Below are 13489 nucleotides of genomic sequence, written 5' to 3'. Positions count from 1 at the left end.
GCACGCCTCGCCCTTCCTGAAAATAACTTTCCCTCCGTCTGAGAAAAGGGCCCCCACTGCGCATGGATGCGTTTCCGCCTGTTGCTCTGAGGCATGTTTCACCGTCATCCCGCCGCTTCTACTCGTCGATCTCCCGCACAGCACCTTTCCCTTACCGCCGCACCGCTGTCCCAGAACCAATGAGAAGAAGAGAATCCACCACCACTTCCCGTCAACCTTTACGCAGCAGGCACCATAGAAGGGGGAAAAATGGATGGTCAGGATGTATTCAGACGTCTTTTGATTCGCCCACTACGTTTTGGCCCCTCTCTTCTCTCACGGCGCAAGAGCCTCTCTGTGTATCTCCTCTCCCATGTTTCCCTGGTATCGTGAAAGGTATGTAGTAAGGCTGATGGGTCCACCATGCTTCGGGACGGCCGCGCGCCGGGACATAAGTGTCAAGCTTGCTTCCCGCGGGTCCTCCCACGTCGAAAAGGCTCCACGCGTCCTTCACAGATAACGGGTCGTTACGAGGGCCTGGAAAGAAAGATGAAGTTGCATCAGGAGACAAAACACAACCGGGGCCAGAAGAGACCCACCTCCGGTGCTTATTTTGGTCGTCGTATTGCAATGCTCCATCCGTTGATGGCAGGCCGAAGGTTCTATCCTATGTGGTGGTAAACCGTCTGACCTTGGCAAAAAAGTGTCAAGACATGCCTCCCCCGCCTCTCGGACCCGGAAGGTTGGGTTGAGACTTGTCAGTATAAGTATTACTAGTCGGCTCGTTCCCGTAGATCGTCGTCCTGGCTTGAACCTAAAATTCCAAGTCTTCACCTTTCCTTTCTTTTCTTTAACATCACCGGGCTGGCTTCCCGTTTCGCTTCGCCCGCTCCCGCACAATGCAGCCGACGAGCTTCTTCACGCTCGCCTTTGCTGCACTGGCGGCAGCGGCTCCACCTCTTATGAATTTACTCAAGAGCAATAATGATACCTTGAGTACTCTGACCTGTATGCTCTTTCATGGGATAGGCCGTGTATGGGCAAGGGAGCGTGACTACTAACACCACCAAATAGCACTTCTGGCGATGGTCCCAGCACTGAACCAGACCCTCGTTAAAGCCAAGGACGTCACCATCCTCGCTCCCTCCAACGATGCCTTCGTCAAGATGATGCAGATGGACCCTACCTTTGCCCAAAAGGCGACCAACGCAACCTTCCTCGCCGATCTCCTAAGCTACCACGTCGTCAGCGGCAAGACCACGGCCACCATGTTTTTCGAACAGCCCAAGTTCGCCCAGACCCTCCTCGAGATGCCCACCGCCAACGTCACGGGTAACCAAAAGGTCGAGCTTGTCAGAAAGGGTGACCAGGGCAGAGTATTCAGCGGCTACAAGCAGATGAGCGTCATCACAAAAGCCGACGTCGCCTTCCAGAACGGCGTACTTCACATCATCGATACTGTCTTGACGTTCCCCGGATCCCCCGCCGACACGGCTATGAACACGGGCCTCACGAGCATGGCGGGCGCGTTGATAAAAGCTGGGTTGGTCGATGGTGTCAACTCTTTGCAGGCCGCGACTGTCTTTGCACCGACGAATGCTGCGTTCCAGGCTATTGGGGCTACGGTTGCGTCGATGGAACCTGCGGATCTTGCTAGGATTCTACAGTATCACGTTCTCATGAACCAGGTCCGGTTCACCACAGGAGTGGCGACCAAGATGGGATACAAGAGTCTGATGGGCGAGAAGGTTTCGCTGCGGAAGGAGGATACTACCGTCTTTGCCAACTCTGCCAAGGTTACCATCAAGGATATCATTACCAGCGACGGTGTTATGCACGTCATTGATAGGTAAGCATGTCTCGTTCCATTCCCAGCTCACAGCTTTCCAGGTTACTTACATACGAACAGTGTCCTCAACCCAGCATCACCCAAGTTGAGCCCAGGAACCTCAACGGCTGCCTTCCCCGGAGCAGTTCAAGCTGCCAATGCCCCCTTCACTGACGGTGTCAAGCCGACTGCGAATTTCACTCCGGCTGGGGCGAGTTCGAGAAGCTTTGATGCCTCGCTCAAGTTTGCTATGATGGGGTTCATGGGCTCTCTGGCTGTTGCGTACCTGTAAGTAGAGGCGACGTAGTGTCTCACAACAACTCTCATTCTTTGAAGCTCTGGTGAGCAGACATTATACTTGAGAAGAAGTGCCATCTTGTTTCTCACATAATTACATTTAATTAGAGTGGTATACTGCTATGGTTGATACTTTAACCGTCCGCGATGTTTCAGTCGACTTTGATGAGCATCCAGTGGCTTTGAGTGAGATGTCATGCATGAAAGAGGGTCGAATCTTGGTAGCGCTTTCCTGCTCCCCTGCATTGGATGTGACTGCCCAATTGCAATGGTGAGCGTGAGATGGAAGGCACATTTGGTAGTGAGGTACTTTACGTCACCTCCACTTATGTCAGATTGATGCCCCGTAATGTGATTACAACTTCACCACATCTTCCGACTGCATATAAGCAGGAGATTTCTTTATTGGCACAACCTCGTCCCATGCTGAACCAGAAGAACCGCTCAATCATCCCATCGTTCTCATTTGCCCTCACGCACGCCTCCAAATGTGGCTCATCAACACGTCATCCCACAACCTTGAAGAGTTCATCGGCAGAGACATACCACCCTACGCAATCCTTTCGCACACATGGGGAAAGGATGAAGTGACATTCCAGGATATGAAGGATCCAAGGTTCTTAGTTCGGGAACAGACTATCAGGAAGGCCGGCTTCGTCAAGATCGCAAAAGCCTGCGGGCTAGCTCAACAACAAGAGCTGCAGTACGCGTGGGTCGACACGTGTTGCATCGACAAGTCAAGCAGTGCTGAGCTGACGGAGGCCATCAACTCAATGTTCAAGTGGTATCAGCGAGCAGCCATCTGTTATGCCTGGTTATCTGACCTGGACCCCTCCGCCGACATTGACAGCGACTTCGACGGTAGTGGAGACTTGGGTCAATGTCGCTGGTTCACGCGGGGCTGGACCCTCCAAGAACTCATCGCGCCCAAGGAAGTCGAATTCTACGACCGAGACTGGAACCTCGTCGGCTGCAAAAGTGGTCTTGTCGACCAGCTCCACGCTATAACAGCCATCGCCAAAGATGTCCTCGGCAACCGCCATCGCGCTTTATTGCACACCTGCGTCGCCGAGAAGATGTCCTGGGCCGCAGGGCGGGAGACAACACGTGTCGAGGACGCCGCCTACTGTCTTATGGGCATATTCGGTATCAATATGCCTCTCTTTTACGGTGAAGAAGAGAAGGCATTTCAAAGACTCCAGAATGAGATTCTGCGCGAGAGCGACGATGTGACGATCTTTGCATGGGAGAGAGCCCGACATAGACCGCCGCCAGATCAGTGCTTCTTTGACAACGGCCGGAATTTCGGCGGCGTGCTCGCCGAATCCGCAGACGACTTTGCCGTTCACCGCCATCAAAGAAAGATCTATCCGCCGCCTATCAGGCGACCGACGCTTGAGTTGACGAAGAATTGCATCAAAATTTACACCGAGCTCGTCTGGGAAGAAGCGCCCGAAGTCAGCGGACGCCGTTATTACATACACTGTGGCTCTCGTGGCGAGAAACACGTTGCTATCCGCCTCGTTAAAGTTGTAGGCGGCTCCTTTATACGAGAGGCTCTGGATCAATGCGCCTCAACTTGCATTTTCCACATAGACGCCCAGCGCCGACGAGAGTTCAGCCTGCTCGTCAATACCTCGAGCTATCCAATTCGCCTACTCAGCCACGGCGGATGGGACCTGGTCAAAATGAAATTCCGTTGCCCCAAAAATATGAAGGTCGCAGAGGCCTGGCCATGGTCGAAGTGGCACGATGAGGAACTGGAATTCGTGGCGTACCCGACGCGTCTTTGCGGGTCTATCCTCTTTCACGTTTACCACGCAGTTCCCTCTACAAACCACGAGGCGATCCCCCGCGAAGACTACAGGACAGATATTGTCTTCATTTTCAACCCGCACGAGATTCACAGTGACATCCAGGAAGTGAAGGGAACCCTCCTTGAGAGATACGGTGAATTTCAGGCAAAAGTGGACCATATTCACTCTTTTCTGAATTCCGAGGAGCCTGATAATTTGGGCTTTAATGACCTTCTCACGCAAATTGGCTTACCCACGTCCAATAAGGTTGCATTCGACTTGGGAACGTCAAAGCGGTCTGCAGTACTGTCGTTCACCTCGAAGAAGCTTACAGTTCCCGTGATAGGCTCGACCTCCCCAGCCTGGGAAATCACGTTCGAGATGAACGAGACTAAAAGATTCAGTGGATCAGTAAAGCACAAGAAGTGGCAAGCCGATTATTGATGTCTAATGGGAGGCTGAAAATTCGAGCTCAATAATACTGATAGATACTCAAGACATAGAAGACGTCTGGTATAGTATCGGCGTTGCATAACCATGCTCATCAGGATATATACCTGAACAGATGCTTAAATCTCTGCATGGTACCGCGTTATCAGTTACCATCTTCATTTCCCGCTATCCAAGGAGGTTCCTGAAGGGAGATATAATGGGTTTCGATTTCCGTAGGCAGTTGATCAAATTGGAAATCCAATCCTCCGAACGATACTGTGGGGCACCTTAGGACTCCACGGCTCTTATGGCGAGTTTCGATATTGAGACCAACTTCCTGGGGTGCCATGTAACACAATACGGGAGGGACTCAAGCATCACGGGAGGAGACGGGAAATTCTCTGAGGTCAAGGGATGTCTGCCTATGGACAGGTCTATTCTCGGTAGAGAGGCCAAGTTAAGTGCACTGAATAGTACTACTACGAGCTTCTAGCCCCTACCTTCATGGTGAAAATTTATATATCACGGGCTCAGATAATAACGGCGCCCGAGCTACGAGTATTTAAATAGTGACATGGACCCCGAATGTGTACCCTTCTGGTGTTCTACAAGTTGCAATGTGGTTTCGTATTGTATCAGGTACATTGTCCTTGGCGATCTTGTTTGAGGAGAAGAAGAAGGCTGTTCTGTTGCCGGTTTTGTCTTTGGCCGTTGCGGTATCACCAGTTGGCAGTTATCTCACCAATACCTACCCCTCGCCATCCTCTTCCGAAGCGGATTGGGTGCTCATGAGTTCCCACTGGTTAACATGCGCAGAGAGCACGCGATCTATACTTTCGTCCCCCTCGGTAGGTCCGTCTGAAAGACTCAAGAAATTCTTGGCCTCGTCTTCAGAGAGTCCGCCAGTCTGCCGGCAAAGCCGGTACAAAACGGATGTTGATAAGTATTTGCCGGGGGTGGCCCAGAGAGTTACGCCTTTTCATCTTCTTCTGGTAATAGGACCCAAATATTCATAACTGAATACACCAGGGATGAGTAGAGAGCACCTATAGAACAGCGATGATATGCCATACCTCGTAAATTACCACCAATGTTGGATAAGTTCGTCTTCGACATGGACGCAAAGCAGCAGCGGCACCTCAACTCGCTCGGAGCAGAGGTCCCTTGCACACCAGAAACGCACTGTACAAGGGCAGGCTGTGCGTTGCCTCATAGATCCTACCAACCTCACAAAAGGCAGGCTTTATATCAAGATACCACCCCCCCCCCCCCCTTCGCCCCTCGCCCTAGATATACTCCATTCAGCCCCCTCCATCGTCATCTTCAAAGACGAGACGAGCGCGAAGGAAAACCTCTGGCGTGGGAGCCCGAGGCGCCACTTATGCACCCCATCGACATCTACGAGGTACGGCGGCTGTTATTGCTACAAGTCTGACGGGAAGCACGTTCGATCTTCTCTTCATAGCCAATCTTGTTTCTACATCACAAGATTGCGGCTCAAAGGGCTCATACAGAGGTTTGTCGTATACAATGAGTTCATTGTAGTACAACTTGAACCGTGACAAGAATAGCTACGCTTGCTTGGGAAGCCTTGACAAACCTCAGCTCATCGACGTCACGATATATCTTTAAGCAATGCTTTAGATCTGTATAATTACCTCTTTCTTAACTCGTAACCCGGTATATACATGCATACAACAACTCACGTCATGAAAGACGGTCCCCAACGGAACGATTGCCCCGCACCCCGGAGTCCCCTGAAGCAGGATGATAAAAAAGAAAAGAGTCAGAGTGCCCCTGATTGTGAGGTATCCAAAAAGGGGCTTGTAGGTAGAGAGGGAAAAGCAGACCACGCAGTTGAAAAACCAGAGGGAAACAGGATTTGAAAAAGAGAAGAAAAAAAATTGGAAGATGCTTTTTGAACCGGTTATGACTCCAGATAAGTTTGAGTGTCCGCGCCGAGCCTTTGTGAATCTAATCCGCTCCTTGATCACTGGACGCCTGGGCCCCTTACATGGTGGGAATACCCTCGTACTCGGCGTAGCCAAGGGCGAGGTTCATGTTCTCTGTGGCAGAGTGTTAGTATACTTGCTTCTTCCGAGGGGCCTAGATAGAGGTGGGGTTGACTTACGAAGACATTGAGTTGCCGCGCCCTTGAGCAGGTTGTCAATGGTAGCGCAAACGACGACGCGCTTGCCGCTGCTGTGGACAGCGAAACCACCAATCTCAACACCGTGCTTGTTCATAATGTTCTTGACCTGCGGTGAGTCGCCAATGACCTTGACGAGCTTCTCGCCGGCGTAGCGGTCCTGGTAGATCTGGCGGATGTCACGCGAGGTGATGGTCTTGTTGAGGGGGATGTGGATGGTGGCCTGGATACCACGGAACCAGGAGGCGACGTGCGGGGAGAAGGCGACGTCGGTGCCGAGCTTGGCGCTGATCTCGCGCTCGTGGATGTGGTCAGTCAAGCTGTAGGGCATGAGGTTGTCCTTGAGCAGGTTGACGTCGTTCTTGGGGGAGGGCTTGGTGCCGGCGCCTGAGTAGCCAGAGATGCCGAAGACGGAGGGGGAGCCGCCGAGGTGTTCGACGAGGGGCGCAATACCAAGCTGCGCAGCGGTGGCATAGCAACCGGGGTTGGAGATCTTGTCAGCCTTGTAGATCTCGGAGCGGCCGGTCAACTCGGGCAGACCGTAGGTCCAGGTGTTGTCGAAGCGGTAGTCGGCGGATAGGTCGACAATGACACTGCGGTGGTCGGCACCGCTCTTGCGGGCATCAGCGATGGCCTCAATGTAAGGCTTGCAGACACCGTTGGGGAGAGCCATGACCCAGCAGTCGATGGCGCCCTTCTTCTCGAGCTCGGTGACCTGGTCGGGGCTCAGGTTCTCGTAGGTGATCTCGCGCTTGGTGTAGCCCTCGAGCTTCTGGCCGGCGAGCTCACGGGACGAGACGTGTCTGAGGTCCATGTTGGGGTGCGCGTTGAGCATCTCAATAAGAGCCTGGCCGGTGTAACCACGGGCACCGATGAGAGCGACGCGGGAGGGGACGTCGTTGGAGGCGTTCTTCTTGCCCAGAGGAGGGTTGGGGTTGGTGGTGGTGTAGGTGGCGAAGGTGCGCTTGCCCGAGAGAGCAGCGGCAGCCGGAGCCCATGTCGGGCGGCGAGCCATCGTTGAGAAGCCACGGGCCTGGGCGGGGGTGGAAGACTGGTTGAGGTTGCGGCTCGAAGTCTGGGCGGCGCGACGGAGGCGGGCCTCAAGGTTGGAGTCGCCCAGCATGGCTCTACCATGGGCGTTGAACTCGTCGGTCAAGACGCCGAGCTCCTGGAGGTTGTCGATGCCGTACCAGAAGAGCTGGTTGCCCTTGCTGGAGAAGCTTCCGTCGGCCTTGTCGAAGAACCAAGTAAGGTTCTCATCCTCCTCGCTGACGGTCCAGACGAGCTTGGGGTGGTCCTTCTTGATGGCGTGGAACACGTTTTCGGTGACATTGCTCAACCATCCCTCCTTGGTGACGGTGAGGGTGGCCAGGGTCGGGTGGGATCGGTTCTCATTGGGGGGCAGAACGATGGCGAGGCAGTTCAAGGGCTCGTCGTAGTAGGCCTTGAAGGGGGTGCCCTTGAGGAAGTCGATGTAACGGTCGACGGTGGCCTCAGCGTCCATGCCCTCGCGGTCGCGAATGAGGGTCTGTTTCAGCTTGGCGAGATTGGGGAACGATTCGATGCTGTCGGAAAAGGCGATCTTGTCGCCGCGGCGAATCAGGGTACCCGCGCCGGAGTCGGTGAACAACTCCTTCTGCAGGTCGCTGGGGTGGATGATGGCGACGCTGGAGCTGCGGGGCAAGGTCTCGAGAAGCTCCTTGATCTCCTTGATCTTGAGGCGAGTGCCGTAGCGGCACCAGGATTGAGACATGAGGTGGTCGTACTCCTCGTCGAGGTTGATGTGGGAGATCTTGTCGCCAGTCTCGCCGTTGAACAGACCGCCCTTCTCGGAGAGGTAGACAATCTTCAAGGGCTCCAATGCGCGGGCCAGCTCAGCCGCAGCGACATCGGCGTTGACGTTGAGGATCTGACCCTCGGTGGTCTCGGCCATGGAGGTGAGGATAGGGACGTAGCCCTGGGAGATGGCGAGCTCAACGGGGGCCTTGTCGACGCTGCTGATCTTGCCGACGAGGTTCCACTTCTCCTTGTCGAGGTAGTCGGCGGTGAGGACGGTGGTCAGAGGGCGGGTGCGGACGCCGAGGCTCTCGAGCTTCTCGACGAGCTTCATGTTCTCCTGGAGGAAGAGCTTGCGGGCAACGGTCAAGGTCTTGCCGTCGGTGACGCGGATACCCTCCTCGAACTGGGGCTCAACACCAGCCTCCTCGAGAAGACGGTTCAGCTGGGGACCCGCGCCATGGACAATGACGGGGTACAGGCCGACCTCGTAGAGGAAGGCAATGTTCTCGCAGAGGTCATCAATGTAGTCGGTGAGAATGGCACCGCCGACCTTGATGACGGCAAACTTCTGGGACGAGACGGAAGTGAAGTATGAGAGGTATTGCTGGCCCTCGCGGCGGCTGCCGATCTGACTCAGTGTGCGAATGATGATGGCGCGGGTACGGTCCCGGTTGGCCTGCTCGGACTGGGAGCTGGTGGAGGAGAGGGCGCGGATGGCATTGAGGCGCTGGAAGGGGTTGTTGACTCGGGTGGCGGCGATGTTCTGGCGACGAGCGACGCGAGGCACGGCGCGGCGGGCGCCGGCCCGAAAAACGGCAGAGGTTGCGGAGAGCATCGCGACTATTCGGACTTTTGGCGGGAAAATAGGTCAGCCAGGTTTGCGACGTCAACGAAGAAAGCGATTGAGAAGCAGAGATGTGTATTGCGTCGTCTTCACCCTCGTCATCTACTCTTCCTGCCCGTGCTCTCTACTATCGGTATCATATCCCCTCGTCCTCGGGGTCGTTGCGGTCGGCTTCCCGAGGAACGGCGGTCGAGCAATGTGGAGGCGGATGGACTCGACGAGAGGTATAGAAGGGGGAAGGAAGACGTTTGGGTACAAGTCAAGGTGCGTGAGCTCCTTCACGGAGCATTGGAGGTCTGGGAAGGATATAGAAGACTCACACACACACAAACACCTCACACGACAGACCCAGGCAGATTAGCTTCGAACTCGGTCTGACTGACTGACTCTCTCTCTGACTCTTCTAGCTGCCGGGAAGAGTGTCCAATTCCAGTTCAATTGAACAGCCCGGGAGGGTATAAGGGGTGATTGACGGGGGAACGGAAGAAAGTAGGAGAGAGCAAGAGAGTAAAGGAAGAAAGAGGGAGAGAAGGGAGAGCGTAGGTGTTGAGGAATCGGAGAGACGAGGCTTTTTACTTTTTGAGGCCTGCGAGACTGTGACTGGACGTTTTTGGTGGTGTGGTGGGCGGTGGTGCGGTGCGTGGGCAACAGAGCCGGTATGATGCAGTGGAGGTGTGGAGGAGGGGCAGGGGCACCGAGCACCCAGCAACTGTGCAGGGCCGCAGGCAGGAACCTGAGCGGGAAGCAATTGGCGGGTACCTTCCACCAGCCAAGGGAAAAAATCGACCGGTACCGCTCTCCACTGCCATTGGCAGTCTGCATCGGCTCGCCGCCGGCCGCCCACACTTCGCATCCGCATCTGGGGCGCCATCTGACAGCTGGCAGCTCATCGGTGACATGCGATCGCGGCGATTTGGGAAGAGCTAGGTACCTTCGGTATGTGCCGTCTAAACAATTCTCTCTTCTTTCTCGATGCTACACTCTTTTCTTTCGTGCTTCCGCCTTTCCAAATACCATTCTACTAGAATGTCTCCTTCTTCCCAGTGTCGCGAAAACCTCGAGCAAGTCAAATCCCAACCAAGAACCACTCCCGCTGCACCACCCGTCACCACCACCCTCATCCACCCGTCGAACCTCAAAACGGGGAAAAGCGCCCCATCACGAGTGGACACCCCGGTTATTGGTCGGATCTGATAAGGAATCACCCCGGTACGTACAGATCACCAAATGCGTGTGCTGGGCCACCGGGATCTGCAGCAGCCATGCACTTTTTTTCTCTCTTCGCTGCACTGCACTGCACAACAAGCTAAAAGAGGCATTTCCGTAACCTAGAAAATGTTACTTGAAAATTTCAATTCTTCTTCTCGGCTAGGTGGAGTAATGGGGGAAGAGCGAGAGCGCCTGACACGAGCCGAGGCAGGCCAGACATCCCATCTCAATCGTTGAAGATGTTTCGGACGTTGCTTCTTGACTGACTGCTGCTTTTTTAACATCGTGACCGTGCATATGTAGCCCGGCAAATGTCTAGACCACACATGAAGAAAACAACATACTGGCAACCAACCAACACACATCTAAAGTAAACCGTCCATCCTCCCAACAAGAATCCCAAAATGCATTGGCCAGCTTCGTCTCTCTCCGTACCCTCCCTCCCTCTATACTCTAGTCGTCCCTGAACCATGTGGAAACGACAGAAAAAAAGAGTGGACATCGAATGTCAACTCTAAACGCCTTCTCGGATCCGTACCACCGCTGGCCCAAATTCCGACGCAATCCCGGGGACCGGCGCAGAGATCGCCGAGCTTGAGATGAACCATTCAGGACCTGGACCTGCCATGCTGCCTTACCTTACCTTGGCTAATAATACGGATACCAACCGTGGGCTACTGCTACTTTATTTAGGATGGCCCACGGCAGTATGCAAGACTGACTGCCTGGCTGGTCCTCGTTTACCTGCTCTCATTCATCCACACACACACTTGTACGCACACCGCTTGAGATCGTGGCTCCGATAGTATACGTGGTAGACTCTTCTAGAGGGGGCTCGTCGACCGAGACTGGCAGTTTCGGAATCCCTCATGGTTCCATTCACTGGGCCCTGGAAGCTTGATTCCGATAACATCGTCACATTGAGCAAGTTTTGATCGGCATGGTTCGATATCTCGATTTCCTTCGATCAGCACGTAATGAGATGCAGGAAAACGGATCATCCAGCAGGCACCAATAATGAACCAGAACATTGTATTCACAGTCAAAATGTTCACGGAAAGTTCGGACACCGTTATAAAAGAGATCTCGCAGAGTTGCTGTGGAAAAAAAGACTCGTCACTTCATTCATATAAACAAGCGACCAGACTGGATATCAAAACCAGGGCCAGTGAGAATTCAAATTACGCAAACGCCTGCCATCCCTCATACATACATGCGGTTGATCCGCAGCCGGGCCGTTGCGACTGGCTAGCTTCCTCGGAGCGAATCCCGGAGCCGGCCAGAGCAGGCCTTTGCATGCAGACCGTTGAAGTAGATCGGAGTCCGTTTCGAACAACCTCCGCGCTTCCCAAGTCATTAACCCATAGAGGTTGGCTCTGTGTGCCGCCTCATCCCCTCGTCTCCCACGGTTGCTCGAAGCCTGCGAGATATCTGACAATTCATTTCCATATCATGAGGGCGAACCATGAGCCTAAGGGGCTAGTATAATGCAAAAAGTGTGGTATCTGTTACTTGCGAGTAGCAACAACTGAGGGGGTTACGTTAGCGCGTTGCGACGACTACAACATTGACAATGATTAGAGCCACAGAACAGAGACAGACGCCGCGATCCAAAGGAAAAGCGCTCGAGAAAAATGGGAGACATACCGGCTGGAATGACAATGATGAGAATGAGGATGATGATGCCGGCAATCAAGCACATGCGCATCTTGACGTCCTTCCACCACATCTGCTTGCGGACGCGGTTGGCGCCCCGACGGAAGCCCTGAGCTGACACAGCCAGGTTGTCGGTCTTATCTTGCAGAGCATCCAAACGCTCGCCTCTTTGGGAGACCTTGTTGATGTTCTCGCGCATCACGCCGACGGTGTCGTCAATTTGCTATAAATAGATCATTAGCACATGACTCTGATGATACGATTCCGAGTACGCAATAAGCGAAACAAATTTGCCCCTGATTGCAACGCCAGCGACGAACAATGAAAAATCGGAAAGCGATTGTGGTTCCTAGTGTTCAGATACTGTGCGGTCGCAGAGGCTCGTCAAGTTGCATCGTGGTCAATTCGCTGGGGATTTCCAGATTACTGTTATCGATTGCGTTGGCTAGGGGACACGGTGGGCATTCTGACAACCATCACCGACGCGATCGACGTTGTCAGGTATGACGACTGTTTATCTCCCGCTCAACGGCGTACGATATCGCTTGTCGTCGATATGCGGCCGACGAGCTGAAGAATTGATGCGATGCCCCAATCAGGCGTAGTTGGCGACAGCTTAGGTCGGGCGGGTAGCTCGGTCGGTCGTCGTCATCTGGCGTCGGGCAATCCGGGGCAAAAGGTCGAACCAACGGAAAAGAACCACCTCGGGATAAAAACATCAAGAAAAAAGCAGCGCAACTTACAGCTTGCAAGGCCTGGGTTCTCGCATTGCCGCCAGCTCCTCCTTGCTGTTGCGTGCCGGCCGTGTTGGCAGCCTGGCCGCTGGGGATGTACGGGTCGTAGGGGGCGTCTTCGGGCATTGTCGCTGTGGTGACGGAGATGTGAGGAGGGTGAAGTTGGGGTTTGCCGGCGGAGCTCGAAGCTGCAGCTGATGGATAAAAGTCTTGCTTCGGGAAAGCGAGATTGAGGATTGAGTTGAACGAGGTTCCGGGTTTGTTGGAGGATGCAAATGGCAATCGGTCGCGGTTTGATGATTGATGGTTGTAGAGTGTGTGAAGTGTGGTTGGGAAAGAGGAGAAAAGGTGGTTGGAGCCTTGGAGGGTGTAGGCGGGCTGATGAGGTGGTTAAGTTCAGGTTCAGGTGATGAGACGCCTCCCGCTTGGAAAAAGAGGCGAGAGCCCAGCCGAAACAAGGTCCCCGTCTGAGGATTTGGGGGGGGGATGCGCTGCTGTTTCTTGCCGGGGGGTGGCACGGGGGCACGGGGGGTTTCCAGGTTGGGGTGGTGAGGAAGACTCAAGACGGTCGGAAGGGGACGACGACGGCCACCTTGGGGGATGCTGGACCACTAATTTTAGTCGAGCTGGGAACGACCCAGCCACTGGAACAAACTAGCAGCAGGACCTCCCAAGGGTTGGAAGGGGCGCAAGAGGCGCGCGACAAGGCAATGAATCCGACCGATAGCAACAATAACCAGTTGATTCCAATGGTCCCTGGGCGAGATGGTGAGTTGCACGGCCGTC

The 13489-nt window shown here is 54.2% G+C and overlaps 3 protein-coding genes across 3 annotated transcripts; 1 reads left to right on the top strand and 2 right to left on the bottom strand.

Moving 5' to 3' along the window:
- Window positions 1–878: 878 nt before the first annotated feature.
- On the top strand, window positions 879–4344 carry CTAM01_05162 (fasciclin domain-containing protein; the record flags this gene model as incomplete). The annotated part of the gene is made up of 5 exons (XM_060521192.1): window positions 879–987; window positions 1054–1828; window positions 1889–2095; window positions 2440–2450; window positions 2543–4344. The coding sequence occupies 5 exons, from the start codon at window positions 879–881 to the stop codon at window positions 4342–4344; spliced, it is 2904 nt and encodes a 967-aa protein (XP_060383998.1).
- A 1998-nt stretch (window positions 4345–6342) lies between these two features.
- Window positions 6343–9095, bottom strand: CTAM01_05161 (N-acetyl-gamma-glutamyl-phosphate reductase; the record flags this gene model as incomplete). Its single annotated transcript, XM_060521191.1, has 2 exons — window positions 6343–6398; window positions 6464–9095. 2 exons carry the CDS (start codon window positions 9093–9095, stop codon window positions 6343–6345), a joined length of 2688 nt encoding a protein of 895 aa, XP_060383997.1.
- A 2726-nt stretch (window positions 9096–11821) lies between these two features.
- Window positions 11822–12829, bottom strand: CTAM01_05160 (synaptobrevin; the record flags this gene model as incomplete). Its single annotated transcript, XM_060521190.1, has 3 exons — window positions 11822–11841; window positions 11961–12192; window positions 12713–12829. The coding sequence occupies 3 exons, from the start codon at window positions 12827–12829 to the stop codon at window positions 11822–11824; spliced, it is 369 nt and encodes a 122-aa protein (XP_060383996.1).
- Window positions 12830–13489: the final 660 nt, after the last annotated feature.

This window comes from Colletotrichum tamarilloi, assembly GCF_030869305.1.
Source record: "Colletotrichum tamarilloi strain Tom-12 chromosome Unknown Scaffold_13.1, whole genome shotgun sequence".
NCBI classification, from domain to species: domain Eukaryota; kingdom Fungi; phylum Ascomycota; class Sordariomycetes; order Glomerellales; family Glomerellaceae; genus Colletotrichum; species Colletotrichum tamarilloi.
This window is presented reverse-complemented; position numbering and strand designations above follow the sequence as displayed.